Source organism: Astyanax mexicanus, chromosome 16, assembly GCF_023375975.1.
Source record: "Astyanax mexicanus isolate ESR-SI-001 chromosome 16, AstMex3_surface, whole genome shotgun sequence".
Classification (NCBI taxonomy): Eukaryota; Metazoa; Chordata; class Actinopteri; order Characiformes; family Acestrorhamphidae; genus Astyanax; species Astyanax mexicanus.
This window is the reverse complement of record NC_064423.1, coordinates 23,589,670-23,613,969: the sequence shown is the minus strand read 5'-3', so window position 1 is coordinate 23,613,969 and position 24,300 is coordinate 23,589,670. Positions and strand designations below refer to the sequence as shown.

The window sequence follows — 24,300 nt, the reverse complement described above, 5'->3', positions numbered from 1 at the left end:
ATCAATGAAGCGCCTGGTTAGAGGCGGGACTTCCGCGCTGGTGCTCGGTTGTGTGAACGGAAACTGGCAGTGGAGCAGTGAGCGCGTTTTGTGGAGCTCTGGTCCGGAGAGGAAAAACGGGCCAAAGCCGAAGAGCGAGAAACCTGAGCAGCACCGAGAGCTTCTGCACAGCCTGACCAGAGGAGATGCCGCACAACTTTCGGCCGGGCGACCTCGTCTTCGCCAAGATGAAGGGGTACCCCCACTGGCCAGCCAGGGTAAGCGAGAGGCCGGCGGCGGTGTGGCCGGAGCTCTGCATCCCGAGAGCGGGGGGCAGAGCTAGGCTCCGGAGCACACACACCCCCAGCTAGCCGAGACATGCTACACACACACACTGCACGATGCACTCAGGCCCTGCTGCTTCACCTGCGCTTTTACACATTCTCCAGCATAGCCCAGTCTACCAAGGAGCTGAAGTTGACTATTAATTAGCTAGCTAGCCACCTTCTCATCTGAATTACCCATTCCACCTTAAAAGCTGCAGCAGTAGCATTACAGAACCTACAGAACAGTATGCAAAGTGCTGCACCGTTTAAGGTGGAACTGGGAGTTCAGTCAGGTCTACCCGAAAATGTTGCATGTTTAGTTGATGTTTAATTGATGTTTACTTCATACCACCTGCTAAAATACAAGGCCAATTTACCTATCTCTAGAAAATGCTGAATGAAAGCTCTGCAAAAAATAATCAGGGTTAAGTTTAGGCTCAGGTTCAGGCTTAAAATGACATTTTGACTAAAGCTTACTAAGCTAAGAAGCTCAGTTACACGATTAGCTACAGCTCTGGACTTGGAATCCCACCTGACAGCATGTTGTGTTTTCAGTGTAGGTAGTGTTATCTACACAAATAACCTTTTTTACAGCCTTTTCTTGGGTAACTACAGTTTTTAATTGAATCCGTGTGAATTAAATTGAACATTGAGCTGATTTACCCAGCTTAATCCCCTAGCTATAAAGAACATATCTTAAATATCACATAGAAACAATTCATGTAAAAACATGTAAATTTGGACTGCTGTTAAAGCTGGTGTGCTGTGTCTTTGCTGTCTACCAGCCTGTCAATTTCTTATAACATGTCTAACTAATACCATGTGTTTATTTCTTGTGTTGTGTTCTTCTAGATTGAAGATGTTGCTGAAGGGGCAGTGAAACCACCTCCTAATAAAATCCCCATTTTTTTCTTTGGGACTCATGAAACGTAAGTGTACACACAGCAGGTAAAAGTGGCCCAAATCTGATTTCCCCACCAGATCCTGATGTTTATTTTAGGGTGTTTACACCAACCTTATAATGTGACCTATATCTGACATTTGCCTGAGCAGTTAGCACACTAAAGCTGACACACATGCGTAAAAGAACAAGAGAGCAATGCTTCAGGCAAAGTTTCAGTTTCATCTTTGCCTGCATCACAGGATCTTTTGAGGAATTCCAGTGGCTGACAGCTGGACTTATTACCGAGAATGGATTCATGTTCAGAAGTGTAAGAAGTGTCACATTATTCAGCAACAGACAGTTCTTTGGCTTAAAAATTTGGTGCGATTATTCTATGTATATTTTATATACTCTTTACATTAAAGGCACATACTTCTATCACTGCCTTTTCATTAGAAACGCAGAGCAGGTAAAATAGACAATAGCCAGGTGATTTAGATTGAACAGAATCATCACCTGTTATTTCACCACTGAAAACATCACCCTTTGCTGTTGTCCTTTTTTATTTCTCCTCACACACCTTTTTTCCTTCTTGACATATAGAGTAACTTGCAAAAATTCTGGTCTGTATGTTCAGACTGGGCCACACTGCTGTGCCCAAATCAAAAATTGTTAGATTCAGTATGTTTTACACATTTCGCATTTGAACCACTTTTACCTGCTGTTTGAACATAGACATTATGCTCAGAATTCTTTGAAACTGCTGCAGATTTTAATAAGACATTGCATTCTAAAATGATCTGTTAATAGTCTGTTAGCATATTAGCTTATTTTTTCTCTTTGCTGAATGTTGCTTTGAATAGTTGTTAAAGTCAAGGTGAAAAATTCAGCAATTGTATGCAAAATGGTAGACAGATCTTTTTCCTTTTTTTCTTTAAAGAGCCAATAGATGGCAGTATAACAACTTTTTTTTTTCTTCACTATAGAGCATTCCTTGCAGCAAAGGACCTCTTTGCCTATGAGAAGTACCAGGACCGATATGGGAAACCCAACAAAAGGAAAGGATTTAATGAGGGATTGTGGGAGATCCAGAACAACCCCCATGCTTCTTACAGTGCTCCTGCAGTAAGTGTCAATTTTTTCACCACCCATTTTCATGACACTTGACACATTTCTGTATTAATCAATCATGTAAGCACTTTTAAAGCCCTTGTTCTTGGGCCCAACAGTGACAGGTTAACAAAATCATACATCATTCTCACAACCCTGTACTTATTAGCCCAGTGCTCTAACTACTGTCTAAGAACATGCCCAGATGTAGTTTTGCTTTGTATTTTTTAGAAAACTGTTCTTGAAACTTCTTTGAAACGTCTCAGCACCAGCCAACATATTTGTTACCATTTAGTAACAAATTAATTAACATGGTACCTTTTAGAGGCATTCAGTTGTTTCTTATTTTTTTTTATTTACCACCATTTTAAACAGACTCTCTCAGTCTCAGCAATACTCTGAAGGACTTTGCACGTGTTTACACACCTACGATATATACTGACATGTCAAATGTCATGGGACATGAACTATTATTGTAGTAGCTAATAAATGCTGCAGTGACCTGTGTATTGTGTGCATGCAAGTGAGGAACAACCTGAGGAACACTTTAATATAGATATTTTCATAGATTCCATTACAGAATATTATGTTTAGTTTTAATATTTATATAAAATGTCCATCTAATTAAATAAATCAATTTGCCAATGTTTAGCCTGCAAGCTCATCAGAGAGTGAGGAGAATGAAGCTGCCGCAGGAAGTGACGCGCCAGAAGAGGAGGAAGCAGTGGTACCAAGGAAAGCAGAAACAGGAAGTGAAGATTCTGATTCCGGGAGTGAAGATCAGGGTCGAGGAGCAGTGAAAAGGAAAGCTCCACCACCACCAAAGGTAGATAAATGATCATATACCCTTCTGCAAAACCACCAAAGCAGGTTCTGTTTTGGTGGCTATAATGATTGTGGGTTAGTAGACGTAGCTGAACATGTCATTTTTATTTTGCATGCTCTACTGTTTTTTACCTTTATCAGTTACGCATGAGAATAGATATTAATTGTACCTGTACTGTGAGTTTTAATGTTCTAATGTTTTGATCATTTCAAATTATTCTTACCAATAGAATCATATGCAAAACCTTGAACTGACAGAATCATTAAAAGCGTGTCATTTAAGAAAAAGCACCCATCCTGTACACATAAGTCTATTCATTCAATTCAATTCAATTCAATTTTATTTATATAGCGCTTTTTACAACAAAGGTTGTCACAAAGCCGCTTTACAGGAAAAAACAGGTCCACGCCTCTAATGAGCAGCACCACAGAGATGCCAATTTTATGGTGACACAGTGGCAAAGAAAAACTCCCTTTAAGAGGAAGAAACCTTGGAAGGAACCAAGACTCAGTCCGAGGAACCCATCCTACTCGGGTTGACCCGCTCAGTACAAACAAATAACAAACAACAAACAAATAACAGAACAAAACGGTACAGAGAATTTATGTGAACTATGGCTAATATAACAGGTACTAATTTATGAATATAAGAATGTGATGGGCACAAACTATAGAGCTATGGCTAATACAGAAACAGATACTGAGTGTGTTAATGGTAATCAGTGCAGGGTTGCAGAGCCGGAGAACAACACCAAGGGCAGTGGAGAGCCAGGCTGGGAACATCAGGAACAGGGCATCTCCATACATGTAAAAGAGATAGATAGAGAAAACAGAAAGGAAAGGAAGAGAAACAAAAAGCAGAAGTTAGAAGGGTTGTGTAATAATTCAGATGAATAGAAGGACAGGGCTGATTCCTGAAAGCTGGAACCACAGACGGACACATCCAAGAAGACCGGCCGGCCAGGCGTCTCAGCACATGTGAGAAAGACAGAGAGAGAGAACAGAGAGGGGAGGGAAGAAAAAGGGGTTAGAATGGTTTTAAAAACTCTGCTGGAGTGGGATGGGCACTTGGTAGCAGCAGCTCAGGACATGGGGAGAGAAAGAGAAAACAGATGATTAGGACAGGGTTTATATTTGCTGGATAAGCTGTAAGAAGAAGAAATTTGTAATGAGACATTACTCAAAAGCTTGAGCAAATAGAAATGTTTTGAGTCTAGATTTAAAGATTGAGAGTGTGTCTGAGTCCCGTATATTAATAGGGAGGCTATTCCAAAGTTGGGGAGCTTTATAAAAGAACGCTCTTCCTCCTGCATAGTTTTTTCTAATGCGCGGGACTAATAACAGGCCAGCGTCTTGGGAGCGGAGTGAACGCGGCGGATTGTAAGGAGTAAGGAGTTCCTGTAGATAATGCGGGGCCAGACCATTGAGGGATTTATACGTCAGGAGAAGTATTTTATAATCTATACGAAATTTAACAGGTAGCCAGTGTAGGGATGAAAGAATAGGTGTCTTGCGGCTGCATTCTGAACTAGCTGGAGTTTATGGATAAATGCACAAGAACAGTATTTTATTAAATACTGATACAAAATCTAAAATTAAATTTGGTAAATTACTTAAACAGCTCAACCATGTTTTTATTTCTTACTGTAATTAAGAGGGCACATGCCTTAATATTTTAAAGTTAAAAAAAACTATTTAACAAATTTAAATTGTTAAAATGTTTGAAATAGACTAGTAGAAACTGTTAAAAGCAGTTAGTTTGATCTCCAGCACTAACCCATCACTCATACATTCTGTAAATTAGGTCAGATGAACTAACACACATTCACACACTGTCTGTAGTGATGCTCTCAGGATGTTCAGGATGTGTCATGAGTTAAAGTGAAGGATAGGATTCTGTAAGGAACTTCAGACAGCTTTTAAAGGTTCTAAAGCATACGTTACCATAGGTTCTTTTGGGATATTGAGGCACATGTTTTATTCATTTTCTTGTATGTTAAGTTTAAAAAATTCTATGTTTGTTTAACGTTGAGGATTTATTGAAGTGTAGTTTTTATGTAAGAATTTCTTGTGCTTCTTCACTGTAGCGCCCCCCAGCTAAAAAAGGGCGAACGTCGTCCAGTGATCGAGATGAAGAGGAGAGTGGATCTCCCTCTGAGCCAGAACCTTCACCCAGCTCTGACTCTGAATCTGGGAAAAACAGTGATCAGGTATCCGTGATGCTCACACTAAGCTTTGTCTGGACTTGGCTGGTACACAGAGCTGCACAGCCTGTTATTCTGTGCAGAATAATAATCATCATGAATATAATCATGAATTACATTCATGATAATTAGTGATGTAAATGTCTGAATTCCTAACATTTTTTTCACTTAAATAATTTTGATGACAAAATCATTTATTTTTGTTAAAAATAAACTAATATTTGTCATACAACAAATACAAAAAGTATATAGATTATAAATAGAATGTACAATGTGCAATCAGTGTAAAAATGTTCAATCCAAAAAAAAAAAAGACAAAATTATATCTACAGCTCTGGAAAAAATAAGAGACCATTTAAAAATGATGAGTTTCTTTGATTTTCCCAAATTAAAAACCTCTGGAATAAAACTAAGAGGAAGGTGGATGATCTCAAGCCATCAAATCAAGCTAAACTGCCTGAATTTTTGCAAAAGGAGTGGCATAAAGTTATTGAAAAGAAGTGTGTAAGACTGTTGGAGATGCATGGAAACTGTAATTAAAAAACAGGGATATTCCATGAAATATTGATTTCTGAACTCTTAAAACTGTATGAATAGGTACTTTTTTCTTTGCATTATTTGTGGTCTGAAAGCTCTGCATCTTTTTTTGTTATTTCAGCCACTTCTCATTTTCTACAAATAAATGCTCTAAATGACAACATTTTTATTTGGAATTTGGGAGAGATGTTGTTGGTTGTTTATAGAATAAAACAATGTTCATTTTACTTAATTATATACCTATAAACACCTATAGCAAAATCAGAGAAGCTGTATGTATCTGCAGTGTTATGATATCTCCACAGTAATGTTTTAATATTACAGTTGGTTCTCTGGTTTATTTTCTGCGAATGTGCTTTTCAGGACTTCACTCCACAGAAAGAGTCGGGTGGTCGTGGTGGCAAGAAGCCTCCAGGCCGAGGCAGGAAAAAAGTGAGTTTGTAACAGTCACATAGTCACCACAGTCAACACCAATCATAACAATCAAATCAATAAAATCCCTTTATTGCATTATTTGTGTGGCCTGTTTCAGAAAGCATCCTCAGACTCTGATTCTGAGTCAGGCTCCCAGTCGGATCACAAGCAGGAGAGGAGTGACTCCGAGGATGTGAAACCGCGGCCGGCAGTCTCTGGTTCTGAATCTCAATCTGGATCAAAGTCTGAATCTGACTCTGAGCCTGAGCCTGCTCCCAGGAAGGGACCACAGGCACGCAAGAAAGGTGAGGTCAATCCAGCAACAACTGACTTTTAATGGCTTATTGATTTTGTTAATTGGAAAAGAAGGAGCTGAATTCTTTCTGTTTATTGGCTCAGATGCATCTGAACCTCAGATTAACATAATAACAGAATACTAAATCACGCTTGTTGTTTTTATTTGTATTCAGAGAAACCTCCACCGAAGCCTCGTGCAAGGAAACCCAAACCAGCACCAGAAAAAGCTGCCTCGTCTTCTTCAGACAGTGACAGGTGCGTCAGACTCAACTCTTCCACTTACTTTTAAACTTCTTTCGGCTTGCAGCTGGCATACAAATAGAGTATTGACAGAATTTAAGAGGGTGGGCAGATGGTGTTCTCTCTCCACACATCATGATGCTGCTCAGCACAGGCATCTGTTAGTTGATGTATTAGAGATGGGTACCTGGTGCTTTCCTCTGAGCATGCTGACTGCTTAGTGATGCTGCAATTGTGGTAGTTAAGAAAGAGGTGGTGGCTGACTTTACATGTTTACCATCGGAGGAGGCATGTGCTTGTCTTCGCTCTCCTCAAAGCAGATCTTAGAGGTTATTGGAGTGAAAGATTAAGTAAAAAACACTTAATGTAGTGCATTTACCATTTTTAAAGCGATGCTGTTCATTTGCAATTATAAAAGATAAAACAATTTTTAAATGGTATATTTAACACAGTCATGACTGTTTCTGGTATCACAAACTATGACCGTGTGTTAAGGTAACTAATTGTATGCGCTGATGGTTGTGCAGTGACAGCGATGCGGATCGCATCAGCGATTGGAAAAAACGTGACGAGCAGCGGCGGCGGGAGATTGAGGAGCGCAGGAAGCAGGAGGAGGCGGAGGAACTTCGGCGGCTGAGGGAGAGAGAGAAAGAGGAAGAGGAAAATAAAAAGAAGGAGAAAGAGAACAAAGGACGGCAAGGCAGCGACAGCAGCAGCAGCAGCTCTGATGAGGGTGTGGATGACCATCCTCTCAAAAAGTCCAAGAAACCGCCACCACCTCCCATTCCTGCACCTTCAGATTCTGATTCTCCCCCGCCTGCAGAGGCAAGACTTCTTTAAGACGTATTGTACTTTTTCTTTTCTTTTCTTTGGTGCAGTGTAGTAAATATTTCATTTTATTCTTCAGGTGAAAAAGCCTGCCAAACGTCAAGACAACCAGAAAGGCAGCCAAAAGAAAGAGAAGGAAGTGAAGGAGAAGAAAGAGAGGGAAAAGAAGGAGAAGAAGGTGCAGCGGTCCGAGGAGAAACACAGAGCCAGGTACAGAATTTTAATCGATATTGCTTCTCGTTTACTACTTTTGCTAAGAACAATTTGCGTTGGTTTCAGTGTTGTTAAAAGTGTTTAATCTGCTTTCCAAGGTCTAAACCTGAGAAACCGAGACGGAGACCTGAACGTCCACCTGAGAAGAAAGTGGAAAAGAAGATAAAAGGTGTGCGATAGTTTAATTCAGTTTATCGAATTAATGGAAGCCCAGTGTCACACCTGACACATAGTACAGTAGCTGAGGGACATTTCTGTGTGAGAATCTTCAATTTAAATTTTCACCCTGGGAGATTACAACATACATCCATCTGTATTTTTGTTGTTATTCTGCTCACACTCTAAATATGCTGCTCACTTTGAATCTCCACAGAGCCTTCTCCAGAAGAGAAGCTACAGAAGCTCCACACAGACATCAAATTTGCACTGAAGGTGGACAACCCAGTAAGTGGCTTTATCTTATTGTTAAACACACATGTAACACTTGCTGAAGCACTTGCTCAAAGGTCAACTAGTTTTACATTGTTTACCCGTAAACACAAGGCCTGTTATTGCCTAAACTTCTTAAGCTTTTGCACACTTATGTTGTAGACATGTGAATCTAATCCTGTGATTAATTTTCTTCTCTTCACATCTCGAAGGACATTGAGAAATGTTTACAGGCCTTGGAGGAGCTGGGCTCTGTTCAGGTCACCAGTCAGATCCTACAAAAGAACACTGATGTCATTACCACACTCAAAAAGGTCTGCCTTCTGTTTGATAACTAATTATTCTTAACAGGAAAAACATGCACATTTCATTCCTTCCATCGGCGGAATGTTTTTACAGCTTTGGAGCCATATATATTTTTTATTCAGTGAGTTGTAACCACTGAATTTTAACTGTTTGTCCAACAGATTCAACAGATTTGTCCTCTGTTTGTCCAACAGATTCGCAGATACAAGGCCAGCAATGCAGTAATGGAGAAGGCTACTGAGATCTACAACAAATTAAAACTCCAGTTTGTGGGCAAGGTGGAGACTAACAAAGCAAAACCAGAAGAGAAGGAGAAGGATGATAAAACAGAAATACAGAATACAGGTGACCTGTTTAGACAACATGAATCACTAGGTTGATTTTCTGCGCAGTTTCAGTTTTTCCAGCTTAAATGCACTGGCAAGTTAAAAAAGAAGTGTGTTCTCTATTAACCACATTGTTTCAGGCCCTAAAGTAAATGGGTACAGATTACATTTATTCCTGATTCAGAATGAATTGGTTTCACAAGGGACGTATAAAAAAATACTGTGATTGTAGTTAATGGTAAATAGTTCATAGTTTTACAAATTGGAGAAATAATTATTCTGAATTAAGTTTCGCATTGACATCATAATGGACTGATTATATTCCCGCTGCTGTTTTGTATTTTGCCGACATCCTGTAGATTCTACACCAGTCAACGGAGAGTCTGAAGATGTAAAACAGGAAAATGTTTCTGAATCTGAATGTAACCCAAAGTCTCCTGAGCACGAAGAGGAGCCAACTGAGCACAAATCACCAAACAGTGACCGGTAAAAGACACCTTCCATTTCTCACTTATTATTCAGAATCACAACTTGCTGTAATTGCAGTGATTTATTGGTAATTGCTAAAAATCTTGTTAAACATAGCCCACACTCTGTATGAGCATACACACTATTAGCCAATGACACCATGGTACCAGTGTTGTAGTTATGCATACATAACACTTTTTACTAAGTAGATGACGTTCTTAGTCTTTAACAAGTTACATTTTTGTGGTCATGCAAAAAAAAAAAAAATCTCTATTTGTATCTCCATGTTTGACATTCAACATTTTAATTATTGTTCACATTGTATCCAAATCTCATGATGAATGGACCAATAGAAATGCACCAAGATGATTTAGAATAAAATATTTTACATTGATTTCCATTAACAGTAAAGGTTTTTTTCCTTCCCATGTAAAGTTGCCCTTCAGGGGATAAAAGGGTTTTGTCCAACAACAACAATTTGCTTGATGTCCAGCAAAAAGGCCAAGTTAACTTCTTACAAAACAGATTAATATACAATTACACTGTAATCCACCATGCATTTACCAACATATTTCACAATTCTATATTAAACATTTCAGAGATTCCAAAGTACCTCAGTACAATGATTCCTGAAAATAATGTAAAAATAATTTACATAAAACAAAATAACTGGGGAAATTGGTTTTAAAATAACGTCTATTATACTGTTACTTATTATAAAAAAGATCAGCAGCAAAAATGTAAATCTTTGTTATGAGGGTATCTGCAAGTATCAGCAAATCAAATGTAATGCTTTGAAAGTTTGAGAAATGAGAGACATTGTAAATTGAAATTGAAATTGAAATATATATTTTTAGCAGGATTACCACAGAAGCAGTTTGTAAACATTACATGTAATGCTTGTGTTGGTTCTTTTTTCTTTTTTTTTAAGAAATTACCACAGTTTATGTTTTTTATTCAAACATTTTGGACAATTTTCCGTCTTCCTTTTTCATTCTATATTTATAAATGGGTTAAATATTGATTCATAATGCTCCCACATTAAGCCCTAATGTGCCTTTGGTCTTTTGTGTGCCACCAAAACGGCTTACACTACAAAACCTATGAAAGTGCTCTGTTGGCACCGAGATGTTAGGAGGGAGACCTTTCGGGTCCTGGAAGGTGAGGCCGCCATTAAAGCAGACTTGTTTCAACAGATCTCAGGTAAAATAAGACAACGGGGCTAAGTGACCCTTCATGACTCCAGGATCCAATTCAGTCCCTTGTGTACCCATTGTAGGCCCTTAGTCTGCAGCTCTGAATACCCATACAGGGTAGAGAGTGACGTGCTGTGTATCTATTTTTTTTATTTGAGCCACAGAAGTCTTTCTGTTGGGTTGGACCAAAAATGTTCTTTGTTGTCTTTGGTCACTTGGATTTAGGACTTCCTGTTTCTGGTTCGTAATTGGTTTCTCCTTGGACCGTGGTGATGGGTACTCACCACTGAAGATCAGGAGCTACCCATAAGCCTTGCTGTTTGTTCACATTTGTTTCCAACACAACATAGAAACCTTGCTAGGCCTGGCACTAATTTATTTTTGGATACTATATTGTCTCAGAAATAACCGTAATAAACAGTATTACTGTAATTCAAGGACCATTTTATGCCCCTGATATATTGATTGTTTAATAGTACAATTACTTGATTTTAAAGAGGAATGTAAACAAACTTCTTTTGTTTTATATTTTTATATATTGTGCAGTAATTCAATAACGTTTGGTAACTATTAAATTAGAGTTTTGTCTAACAGACATAAGATCCCATCCTTTTGACGGATGCCTTTTTAAAGGAATAATACTGTTATTTCATATTTTATGTCTTACTTTAATTCCTTATTATCTAAATGAGGTTAATTGTACAATATGCATTATTTCAGACCTGGACCAGACAGTCCTGCTGAGGAGCGACCACACACACCTGAAGCAACAGATCACTCTTCAACAGCAGAGGCAGAACCAGTACAGAGCTGAAGATCGGAACTGCTGTTTTCTGATTTCAGCTGATCAGAGACGTTTGTCATCGATACATGTATTCTGTGCAGACGTTATCCCTCCTGTAGACTGTGTCCCTCTTTTACAAACATTTACACCCTTTGACCCTCTTGTTTGTGTTGGTTTTGTCTGCCATATGAGCACCATTTTTTCATGTTGTATATAAAATAAGCTGGAGCTTGTTCACCCTTTTTGAACAGGAATTGAGAGATGCTGTGGTCAGCAATAGCCTTGTACATGTGGCAGAGATCCGGCACTAAATGTTATTCAGTCAGTGTGAGGGAGGGATCAGAATTAACATAAACAATTGTCTGCTATTTAAAGGAAATGCCAATGCCTTTATCTGAGTGAAAGCGGTATGATTGGTACTAAATTGGCCACCTTTTCTTAGTGATACTTCCATCTTTTTTCAGTTTTTCTCCACTTTTTTGTATAAAAAGAAAAAATAGAAAAACAAATCTGTTTTTCATCATTTAGAACCCTGTGTAAATGGAGCCATACAACAGGAGCTAACGAAATATTTTCATAAAGTAGTACATGTGGATTTTAACCTATGTCAAGTATCATTTCTGAAAATAGTGTTCCAGTGGGCTTATACTTTTAGACCCTGTTGTCGGGTTTTCCCATAACTAATTATTTGTAGTGTCTGCTTTACATGGACTAGGACAGATTACATTGTGTAAAGACAATATTTTGTTGGAAGCATCTAAACATTTGCTTGTCTTGCGTATTATATACATGTTTTAAGTGCTCTGTAAATTGGTCAAATCATTTTTAATCATTAATGGAAACAAAGTCAATAAAAGTCAGCATGGTGGCCCTAACTTTGAATGTCTTTAACGCATAAGTGATTCTGCATTTCTTTTCTTTATTTTTTCCCATTTTCTCTCCAATTTAGCACAGCCAATAACCCAACCCACTCACTAGGACTCCCCCTATCACTAGGAATGCCCCAACACACCAGGAGGGTAAAGACTAGCACATGCCTCCTCTGATACATGTGAAGCGAGCCACTGCTGGTGCAATGCTGATGCAGCATTGCCGAGCAGCCAGTGCGCTTGGAGGAAAGCGCAGCAACTCAGTTCCGGTACATCAACTCACAGACGCTCTGTGCTGTGGACATCACCCAAGGAGTGATGTGGGGAGAGAGCGCCATCTACCCACCTGGAGGGAGCAGAGCCAATTTTGCCGGCAGCAAAGTTGCATGAGCAGGGGTTCGAACCTGCGACCTCCGGTTCATAGTGGCAGCGCTTTAGACCGCTAGACCACTCAGATCCCCGATTCTGCATTTCTTGCCTTTCTTGCCTTTCATCTCTATCTCTGAGCTCAAGTTAAACAAAGAGAGATTAAATATTAAAAATAATGTAATTCCAACAACACAGAGATGAGTAGCAATGGAGTTAAGTAAGATATAACAATTAAATTGGTTTTAGGTTTAAGTGTAGCATTATTGTTGGTGCCAAAAAAAAGATGCCAGTCTGAAAACTTAGGCACAATAGTCTTTAGAGTTTACAGACATTTGATAAAATAAAAAAACAACCATTTTGCAGACGGAAAACTCATGTTGAGAGAGGTCAACAAAAAATAAACAGACTAGTTGACTTCACAGAATATCAGAACTCGTATTGGGTTTCACTTATGTCAGCTAAGAACAGAAAGCTGAGGCTGCAGTTGGCACAGGTTTTGGCTAGAGACATTCTTGCTGTTTGACACATTATACAGTGGCTCCTCAAAACTTTCCATCAGTTTGATGCTGCACTGGACCAAATGAGATTAAGCACAGGTTGTCTGTGTTGTTGATTGCACATGGGACCAAATTGGGGCTCTTGTGAGATTAAGATGTTTTGTAATTGAGGGGAAATTTGTAAAGACTATCTGGATCCCTGCATCAACCTATGTACACCCACTTAAAGCCCATTTCCACCTGGAGCCCACTTTGAACCCACCTATCCAACCGTGTGTTGGCTGGGGGGTTTCTCAGCATGAATATGCTCCTATTAAAAAATCTGCCAATATTGCCTAGAATTTCTGGGGCATGTTTCCAACATGCAATTAAGGCCTCCAGCTGTTGGAATATTATCAACCAGTATGAGTAATATTAGTTCCCCAAAATAGAGCTTGTAAATAAAGTGTGTGTAGTTCTGATTCTCACTGCAAAGGAGTTTTTAGATTATGTTGATAAATGCCGCTGTGATAAAGTTTTTTTGTTGTCATCAAATTGGTTGAAATTAACTACGTTTCTCCTCTCTTCAGTAAGAAATACATGTACTACACAAATTAGGGCAAGTCACTATTTCAATAAACAGCTCTGGAAAAAAATAAGAGACCACTTCAGTTTCTGAATTAGTTTTTTCTGATTTAGCTATTTTTAGGTATATGTTTGAGTAAAATGAATATTGTTGTTTTATTCTATAAACTACAGACAAAATTTCTTCCAAATTCCAAATACAAAAATTGCCATTTAGAGCATTCTTTGTTCGCAGAAAATGTGAAATGGCTAAAATAACAAAAAGGTCTTACACATTGCTTTTGGATAATCTTTATGCCACTCCTGGTGCAAAAATTCAAGCATTTTAGCTTGGTCTAATGCCTTGTGATCATCCATCTTCCTCTTGATTATATTTCAGAGGTTTTCAATTTAGTAATTGTCTTTTATTTTTTCCAGAGCTGTATATATAGAGTCATAGATCCTTTAAAAGCTGTTCACAATTACTTTCAACACTTTAACTCATGCAGTCAATAATGACATACAATGACATGAACAAACTGAGAGCAACACAGGACAGTGTGTGAATGTGTATTTGTTCATGTGACTTTATTTTCAGAATGTAGGAGTGCTGGAGATAAAGCTAGCTCCTTTTAAAATTTTATTTTTTGCATTTATGGCTCTGTCTTTTTTAACAATTCTGATAATTTAATAAAATGTACATTTGATATGAATAGTTTTTAGAACAATATTACCCACTATGGCATGAATTATATTTTTCGAGAGAAAAAATATAAGAAAAGGAATATAATATTAATAATAAATTAATACGATGTTTCCCCTAAAGTCCAACCTTACTAGCTATTAAACTATTAAATTATTATAACTAAAAAAGAATGGTATTTTATTTCTGATTCTGCCTCTTGTTCTCTTTATTCTGTACCCATTCCTAACATTTTCAGCACTGTGGTGCTGTTTCACACTGTGCAGAAAGGAGTGAAAAAAAGGGAAAGAAAATCATGTAGTCAGTCAGCTGACCACGGCGCCATTTTGTCAGCCATTTCCTAGACGGGCTCCACCGACAGTCTACTGTTTTGCAGCGAGCAGGAGGACGCGACCTGGCCGGCCTCACCTGTCATCTGTCCGGGTTGGATCAGGAGAACTGCGCGGTGCTCTGCACGGGCTTCACGGGTGGATGAGTGCCTGTCCCGCGGCTTAAGAGCTCAGAGAACCGCCGCTCGGTCTCGCCGGCAGCCATGGCTCTAAAGATCGTTAAAGGCAGCATCGATCGGATGTTCGACAAAAACCTGCAGGACTTAGTACGTGGCATCAGGAATCACAAGGAAGATGAGGTGAGGCGGTTTATGTGCAGAAATGTTTAGCGGGTTTTCATTCAGAAATGTGTCGTTGTTGTAAAGGGGAAATGGGAGGCCGTGTCACCTGCTTAAGCTAACGTTACTCTGGGTACAGCTCCAGCCAGCCTTGGCTAGCTAGCTACCAGTAAGTTAGCTTAGCTTAGCTAACCAGGTAGGCTAGGCTAGGTAAGCTAAAGCTAGATAATCGTTAACCGTTAAAAGCGCTTTGCTAACTATTATTGCCTGTGTGTTTTTCTGAAGGCAAATGAAGGAAAATAGCAGCTAGCTATCTAGTTATGTTGCTAGTTAGGCTTTATGTGGGTTTTATCTTTTAAAAAACCTCTCCATCCAGCTTTCTTGGTTCCACCTAGTAACTCCAGGTGGCTCAGGTTCAGGATTACGCTCAGGCTGAAATGTCAGGTAACAGCTGAGTTGAGCTGGCAGTCTCCTCTCCGGCTAACAGCTGCTTTACTGTTATTTTACTGGTACCACCCTTTCTAGTGGCTGTTAATCATCACCAAAACTGCACACTGATTGCTTGCGAGATTTTTAAATGCCTCGATGAAATAAATTGATCCTAAAATGAAGATCTCTGTAGTTAATGCAGTTTTAATAGTAATAAATGAAAATCGCTGTCGTTAATGCAGTTTTACTAGTAATAAGTCTATAGCCTTATTACTAGTAAAACTGCATACACTACAGAGATCTTCATTTTAGGATCAATTTATTTCATCGTGGCATTTAAAAATCTCGCAAGAAATCAGTGTGCAGCTTTAGTGATGATTAATACCATTTGGAATTTATAGCATGTGCCATTTTATGTTTTAATGGTTGTATGAACTCTATACAGCCATTAAAACATTCATCTTACTGAAATGGCACATGCTTCAAATTCTGATTCTTTTTTATTTGCATAGAAATTCACTATTTTTTTAAACTACATATACAGCTTTGGAAAAAAATAAGAGACCACTTAATAATAGTGAGTTAGATTTAAATTGGACACTTCTGAAATATAATCAAAAGGAAGATGGATGATCACAAGAATGTTTGCACCAGGAGTGGCGTACAGTTATCCAAAAGCAGTGTGTAAGACTGGTGTAGGAGAACCAGGGTTATTCAACCAAATATTATTTTTTGAACTCTTAAGTCTTTATGAATATGAACTTGTTTTATTTGCATTATTTGAGGTCTGAATTGTCTCTGCCTCTTTTTTTATTTCAGCCATTTATCATTTTCTATAAGTAAATGCTCTAAATGACAATGTTTTTATTTGGAATTTGGGAAAAATTTGGTCTGTAGTTTATAGAATAAAACAATGTTTTTCTCAAACATATGCTTATAGCTAAATTAGATAAACTGATTCAGAAACTAAAGTGGTCTCTTAATTTAGTTTTTCAGAGCTGTATCTAATGGTAAAAAACTGAAGTTAATTCCAGCTCTCTAAATGGGGCACATAACTAGCTAGGTAGCTCAGCTAGCTACAGAAAAGCTGACTGGCTAGCTGGTTACCAAGCTACATAAGATGGGTTGGCTAAGCTATGTTAGTTACCTGTCAGTAAATGTCTACATGCATTCTACCCTCATAAGTTAGTGTAATGTTATATATTAAAGGTTATTAAAAGTTTTACTACTTTACTATATATGAAGTTTTTTGTCCCTTTTGTTAAATGAAAGGCCAGCAGGGACCAACGCCTGACTGCAGACAAGGCCCTCTTGTCTAAAGCAAACACAATTAAATACAATTAGTAAAAGCACCCCATAGCCTACAGGATGATGTGTTAGCTAACTAATGTTCAACTAATGCACATCCTGTTTCTGTTGAAGTGGCAGTGGAGAATGATTAACATTAGGTTAAATTCTGCTGCTAAACCTGGGTGGGCAGGTAAAGTCTGTCAGTTCATCATCAGCCTTGTGAGTTATTGATTGTACTGGAGCTATTTCTGTGGTATATTATCATTTGCTGCAATTCCTTCTCTATATATTGTTATGACTACTGCTTTTATTACTGCCAATAACCAACATCATCATTGCTTTACTTTAGTTTTAGTTATGATTATATCTGTACACCTAATGTTGTTGGTACAGTGACTTAATTAATATTATAAGTATATTATAATATTTTTTTATAATATAATTTTATAATGGTATAATGGTAATTGACCAGAGGAGGATGGGTCCCCCTCCCTCCAAGGTTTATTTCTCCATCTTTGGTAGATATAATGTGCTTCTGGCAGATATATTATGGAGAATAAGAATGTGGATTTTTCTTTTGTGTCAAGCTAAAAAAAAATTGTTAATTTGAAATTGCACTGCCTGCAACGTGATATTGTGTATATGCCCATTGCAGTGCTGAAAAAAATGTATTGTACAGCCAATGTTTGTAAATTCTTTTGTCCATATCTGCACAAATGTTAAACGCAAAATATGAGGAAGTGTTTTTTTTTTTCACAGCTCTATTGTGTGTGTGTGTGTGTGTGTGTGTGGATTGTCAAGTAAATCACTGGTTGTTTGATTGATTTAGAGACCAGAATCTCTAAATCAAACAAGAGTTACATATATTGCATGGCATTTCAGAGTACAGATTACTTTTATTATGCAAAACGTAATATACATAAGGAAACATTTAAACATGGGTGTGTCCATTAGGTTCTGTTTTTTTTTGTAAGAGAGAGAACATTGCAAAAGAGAATTATGTGCATTGTCATTGTTAACTTCCAACTACTCATTGCTGATTCAGCAAGATAGTACCTTTTGCTATGATGACCTTAAAAATGAGTGAGAATTTTGTGACCACCCTGTTTCAGTTACCACTCCACATTAAAATGCACCTGCATACATATGCATTACAGATATTTACTGTTGAAGGAAGTCCAGACAATCGGCATGCACCAATGTGGGAATTCTGGGCTGATGCAGATATCTGTTATTACACACATATAATTAGTAGAGAGTAGACACTCCTGTAAAACTGTAAAACTGAATGTAAATAACTCAAAATTAGTCTAAATCGATGAATTCTTAAGTAGCACAGCCAGTGTCAGCCAGTTGTAGTCGCACAGCCAGCATCGCTTGGTCCTTTTTCTGCATACGATAAGATCAATGCCAATGTTTCTGAAAGAAGAAAAAACTAATAAAAAAAGAAAATCAGCCGACACAATATAATTCTGATATCATCATGCATCTCTACCAGGCAGGACTGTATAGGTGAGGTCAGTGATGCATCATCCGCCTTTTATGTTTGATCACTGATCGTTCATCTGGCTGGGAGTGTGTGTGTATATTTGTGTGTGTCTCTGGCAGTAAATGTGGGCCAGGTTGCTCTATAATTTGATGAGCCATCTTCGCTGCATGTGTATTAGCAGTGCTCCATTTGTCCCCAGTGCATGTTCAGCTGTAGTCTATTCTCCCTTGGTGGACTGCATGCCCAGAGGGAACCCAAATGAACAGACGTGGTCATGCGCTAAAACACACTCGCTCCTCAGCCCTGCAGACAACTACATTGGCCTACAGGGTTCTTTACATATATGCGAAAACAATTATTAAACTGAAATGCACTGTTTTTAGATTGTGATGAATTGTCATTGACGTATCAGTTTTGTAGTTTTAAATAAACCAAACATTAAGGACTGGCTCCCCAGACGCAGATTAAGTGTAATCCTGGAGATTTGCAATAGTAAATCTCCATCGGCATCACAGTTTAGACCTGGCTTTAGCTTAACCAAAGGCTAGGAAACTGGTTGTTCACTATATTGCAGCTGTCCAATAGTCCAATAATTGTAGCTGTACTGTACACTGCCTAAATTATGCTATAAAAAGTTGAAATTAAGTTATATTTTACTTTTCCATTTAAGGTTAAAATTGTTTTTGCTTTCTCTTGTGAAGTCATCCTTTTGAAAATGCATGTTTTCCACTGGAGAGTGACAGTATGCTCGATAGACTGCGGACTGTATTGTATTATAAACTGAGAAGCTCCTTTTTTTTAAGCTAATTTTAAAAGCTAATTTAGTCATTTTAGCCAGCATCTTCCTTCAGTAGCATCCTCATTTAAAACATTTCTAGTGTGGAATCCCTTGAGTTAAGCATGCCGTGAAGGTCTAATTAAACCTACTATAACTTTCAGTTCATTAAGACAGATAATTTAATTGCATTGAATAAGTAAAGTGAGCTTTAGTGTCCCTAAGGAATGTGTACAGATGGCTAGTACACAAGCATCAATCTCATATTTAGTGAGAATCTGAAACCCAGTGAGTGCACAACACATTTATAAATAATTGCAAGATCTGCCTACTATATGTACTCCTCAGCGGAAAGTTGTAAATCAATTAGCAGTATACATATTTATGTTGACATGGCTGTACATTTCTGTGAGTTGTTAAATATTTATGTTGCGTTTGGGCTGTGGTTTTAAGTTGGCCAAAGTCTCCTACAGGGGTGTGTGCTCCATAAGGCCCACTTGAATGTCCTGTAAGTCCTCTGGCATTATCAAAGGCTTTGCTCACAAATGGCTTGCGCTTTTCTACTACTGGTTATATTTTGAAGCACATTACAGTACAGATATGCTGCCATGTAAGTGCATTTAATTTTAGTTTAATATAAAAAAAAAACGTAGATAATAACTGTGGAAAGTGTCTTGCCTTTTTTGTCTCACTGCTATCTGTACGTACTCTTATCACTGTGTTTGATTCAGAGACATTTGGAGTCAGGTGTCACAAAAGGCTCTCTTAGCGTAACCTGTACCTGCTCACCTAGATACAGTGTCTGTTACCTGGCCAACAGTGCAGGGGGCTCTGAAATATTTATGCTTTCCAAGATGAACCAGCGGACTGTGTACAGGCATGTGCAGCGGCATGACCATTTGTGTGTCTTTTGGCTGTGGTGCTGCCAAAGAAACTAGGGGAAAAGGGCACGCACACCACCATGTTTAACAGTTTTTCCATTACAGGGCAAATTTGTCTCTACCAGTTATGTGAAGTACTGTATTATGCAATACTAGATCCTGTGATTAATGTTATTTATATATGCCTTCAATTTGGGTATAAAATGCCCCTGAATCTCAAGAAGTATTGAGTATTCCATCCACCATGATTTCGCAGATGTTGAAATTGCACATTTTTGCACAGAAACTAATTGGAAAAGGACTAAAATCCAAAAAAATAAAGTTAGAATATTGCTACAAAAATACCCAACTAAAGGTGGGAAAGTTAGAATATTGCTCAAGATAAAATGCACTGAAGTGCCTAATTACAATGTTTTTTTTTAAAGTAGCACTCTCTGGCACATCTGGTAATACAACAAACCTTTTTAATAGTGTCATTCTTACTTTTTGGCATAGAATGTATACACAATGATGATCTGTTGTTGCACATGTGCCAAACAATTCCGTAGTACCCTACACTCCCTATATTATCGTATACTACCCTATACTCTGCACAATTGTCCAGCTTGAATAGAGTAATATCCATTATTTTATCAGTCAGCACCGGCATTCAGGGATTAAAAACGGCTGGCTGCCCAATCCTGTTTCGATAGTCCAATAATGAGATACAGCTTTACAAAGCTTCAGACATTTTAAAATGCAGAGCTTGATTCTCAAACTGTCTAGTTCCTTTGTACTCCCAAGATGTTTGGTGGATGTCTTTGGGGTGACACAGGGATTTCAACCGTCATTAGGTGGACCATAGGCCTGCAACGATTAGTCAATATAATTGACAAAGTCAAATATTTAAATTTGGCGACTACAAAGTTCATTGTCGACTAATTGTTAATTTGTAACAGTATTTCATTACACAAAGTGCTGGGGACAGAAGTGCAATGGGAGATGGGTAAATGGCTCACTCACACAGGTTACACTCAATTTAGTTTGTGTCTCGAAAAGTGCCTAAAATCATGGAGAACATGGCGCAAATAATCATTGACTAATCGACTAATAGAAAAAATAATCGTCAGATTAGTCCACTGCAAAATAATCCTGAAAACAATGTCTTGCTTCTCCGAATCCGAATGGTGTCCTACATAATGTGAAGATTGTTTTCATATCTGTAGTGGATGAAAACATTTGAGAAACCTGGTTAATAAGGGCAATAATGGCCTCTTTGAAAACGCTGTATGTTTCTGCCCTGACCCTGGAGATGTGTGTATGTCTAAGCTTGTGTGCACTCTCTCAAAAAGTCCGCTTTTCGACCCACAGTGTCACTTGTTTCACTGTGGAAAGGCTGAGTTTGGCCAGTGATTGGTGTGTATGTCTGTGTGGAGCTTTTTGTGTGAGGTTTCTCAAAATCTCACCAGCTTAGAATGTTTGCACAGTGAGTAAGTGTGTATATGGCTGTCTGTGTGTGTTTTGTGTGTGTGAAGGAGAGGGAGAGAGAGAGAGAGCGAGCAAGAGAGCAGCTCAGCCTGTCAAGTCGAGAGCCTCTTGCTGTGCTCACTTATGTGTCTGAAAAGGATATTGAGTGTTTGTCACTAGTTCAGTGAGAGGCTGCTAAGTTAGCCGGAATTCCAACTTGGCACGTATTCCAGTTATTCCCAGTTAGCCCCTGAAGACTGTTTGTATGAGGGCTGGTTGGTGAGGATGTAGCAGGAATGCTACAGAGAAGTGAACCATCTGCCCGCCTGCTCGTTCCTGTGCATCTGGGGTCTCGTGTGCAAATGCAGTTGCTCTCGACTTCCATCCATCCTTATTTCTCTCTCCCTCTCTTTCTCCTTCCCTCCCCTCCTTCTGCCACTGTGCTGTCTCATGACTGAAGACACATGACCAGCACACTCGCTCCATACAGCTGCTCTGCATGACTGTGTGATAGCAGGGACTGAGGCAGGGGAGGGCGGGGGTGGGGGGGGGGGGGTTGTAGAGAGAATGCGCTGTGTCCAAGGTTTTCTGACTGAAAGGACTGAAAGATGTTTGAGTGTGTTATTCTGTACAAGCTGTACAGACCATGTCCTTCAGATAATGTTCACACCACGTGTTTAACCCCTTCTTCATTCTAAAAAAAAAAAAGCATGTCCCTGTTATTATTATGGTAAGCATGTCTGATTCGACTTGGCATTTAGTCAGTAGCCAATCTAACCTGAAAACCTCTCAGATTTCATTTAATCTCAGAATCTCATAATCAGGGTTGTGCCTGTTAAGTACTTGGATGGGAGACTGCCTGAATATTAGAGCTGCAACTAATGATTATTTTGGTAGTCGAGTAATCTGACGATTATTTTTTCGATTAGTCAATTAGTCATCGATTATTTCTGCAATCTCTAAAAATGATAGAAATGGCAGTGGTGGCTCAGCAGTGTCTTTGTGTCCCTTCTCTGTGTTTCCTCCATTTAATATGGATCCAACGTGTGATCTGGAAGGACGTGGAGAAATGCAGAGCCAACTGAGCTTCTGAAGAACTGTCTTCTAAAAAAAATCCCATTAAAAAGTGTTATTCATTAATTGTAATCGAGGTAAAATGCTGAATTACATATGACCATAATCTGACTCTTATTGCTCAGGAACAGCAGTATGTGTGTGTGTGTAAGCAGGGAAACATCCACCAAGGATTAAGGTCCTCCTGGACTGAAATCGGACACCAATGAATTGGCTCAATAGGCTTTCACTGAGGAACTGCTTATCTGTTACAAACTGATTAAATTGTTCTGCATTAGTTCCTGATCTAGGTTGGGGGTTTTAGGTGCTCTGTACATTGTTTGACACTGTTATGGTCTGTGGCTGATTTGTTGGGGAGGTTAAGGACATTTTTGACCGTTTTAGCATTGAGGTCATTTCAGGAACACAGTAAAAGTGAAAGTTTAAAATGAAAACTTGCCAGGAGAAAACTGTGTGTAGTAAATTGTGTAGTACTTTTGAGGCCACTGTTTAGATAGTTTAAAGTAGGGATGTACCAATTCGGGAATTTGGAGCTGATGCCGATATTATAATATATTGTCTAATATTATACACCTATCTGCCGATATACATTTTTATAAACTTTAATTAACAAACATTAATTTGCCTTACATTTTAGCTTTCAGCCAGCTGTATGCAAACAATAAAATAAAGGGTATCTGCTATATTTATTATATTTCTTTTATGTTTTTGATTAGCATCAGCCAATTATAGTTACACATCCAGTGCTGCTTGATCCTTGTCCAGCATACAATAAACACATCAGCAAGTATTGGTTTGAAATATTAGCCAAATCTAGGTTTCGGGCCAATGCTGATATAATTCCGATATCACTATGCACTATGTGAAGTGTTTTCCAAAAATGTTTTTAAAAATCTTGATTCAACAATATATGCTTATATTATTGCAAATTTTAACTGTATATTAAATTTTAACCCCTGTATCTTAATGTCATATGTCATGCAAAAAAAATCTTGTCTCTCCAAAATGGCAACTTTACAGCAGAAGTGGGAGAAAATCAGTGGCAATGAGTGTCTTAACATGCACTTCATAATACACTTAAGTAGTCAAATAATAATATTGGAGAAGCTCTATGTTTACATGCCACAGACGTGGCAAAAACATTCTGGGATACCCAAACAACAGAGCCACAAAATAAACTTGTTATTAAAGACAAAGAATATTTCAAATTTTTTTTTGTCAGTTATGGTGTTTGTTTCAGCATTCCCAAAGTGTTTTGTCTCTGTCTCTAACATGCAGGATTAAGATCTGCTTGCTTATCTCCAGAACCATGGGCATTTTTCCACACATGTGCAGACTGAGAAATCTTAAAGGACTCTGATTAAAAGTATACATCCACAGAGAAATAAAAAAATAAGAATCTGTCAGTGTAAAGGACAACCAGATTTAAATAATGTAAAACAAACAAAAAAAATGCTTAAATGTAGGGGTGTGACGAGACACTAATACCACGAGACGAGATGACACACGATATTGGGGTCACGATAACGAGACAAGACGAGATTTAAAAATTAAAATTTAAAGAAAAGTGGTTTTTTTTTTGGACAAAATCATATGCTGCAAACTTAACAGACTCTCACACATGTGAGTTTCTCTCACACATTGATTCTATAAGGAATAGAAATAAGAATAAACAATAAAAATACAACTTTTCTAGGTCTTATATAGTGCAAAAAAAGTGCAAACCACAACCGCGACCCTGACAACACGGGTTCGATCCCGCGTGAGGAGCGGTGTGTTTGTTTATTTATTTTTTCCTTACCGCGTCTGCACAGATCTGATTGACTGAAGAGAGCGTTTGGGTGATTCTCACGAAATCAGACTAATGAGGTGGCATTAAGGAGTGTGATGAACAGGTAAATGCTATCAATTTGGGAAACACTGGTTTATAAACATCTCATCAAAGGCTATATTGGAAGTGATT

General features: G+C 38.3%; 2 protein-coding genes across 5 annotated transcripts in view; both read left to right on the top strand.

Moving 5' to 3' along the window:
* Positions 1–42: 42 nt before the first annotated feature.
* On the top strand, positions 43–12,247 carry hdgfl2 (HDGF like 2). The gene is made up of 16 exons (XM_049465856.1): positions 43–257; positions 1,158–1,234; positions 2,175–2,313; positions 2,951–3,124; positions 5,211–5,333; positions 6,228–6,296; positions 6,397–6,583; positions 6,749–6,830; positions 7,343–7,640; positions 7,723–7,853; positions 7,955–8,025; positions 8,230–8,300; positions 8,498–8,599; positions 8,786–8,936; positions 9,277–9,403; positions 11,302–12,247. The coding sequence occupies exons 1-16, from the start codon at positions 186–188 to the stop codon at positions 11,393–11,395; spliced, it is 1,968 nt and encodes a 655-aa protein (XP_049321813.1). The 5' UTR covers positions 43–185; the 3' UTR covers positions 11,396–12,247.
* A 2,409-nt stretch (positions 12,248–14,656) lies between these two features.
* ap3d1 (adaptor related protein complex 3 subunit delta 1) overlaps positions 14,657–24,300 on the top strand; it is a 37,917-nt gene continuing 28,273 nt past the window's right edge. For 3 of the 4 annotated variants that reach the window (XM_049465854.1, XM_049465852.1, XM_049465851.1), the window contains exon 1: positions 14,657–14,974. In XM_049465854.1, the coding sequence (XP_049321811.1) occupies positions 14,879–14,974 (96 nt within the window). In that variant the 5' untranslated portion in view covers positions 14,657–14,878. The remainder of the gene's footprint in view (positions 14,975–24,300) is intronic. The other variant, XM_049465853.1, reaches the window with a different exon arrangement.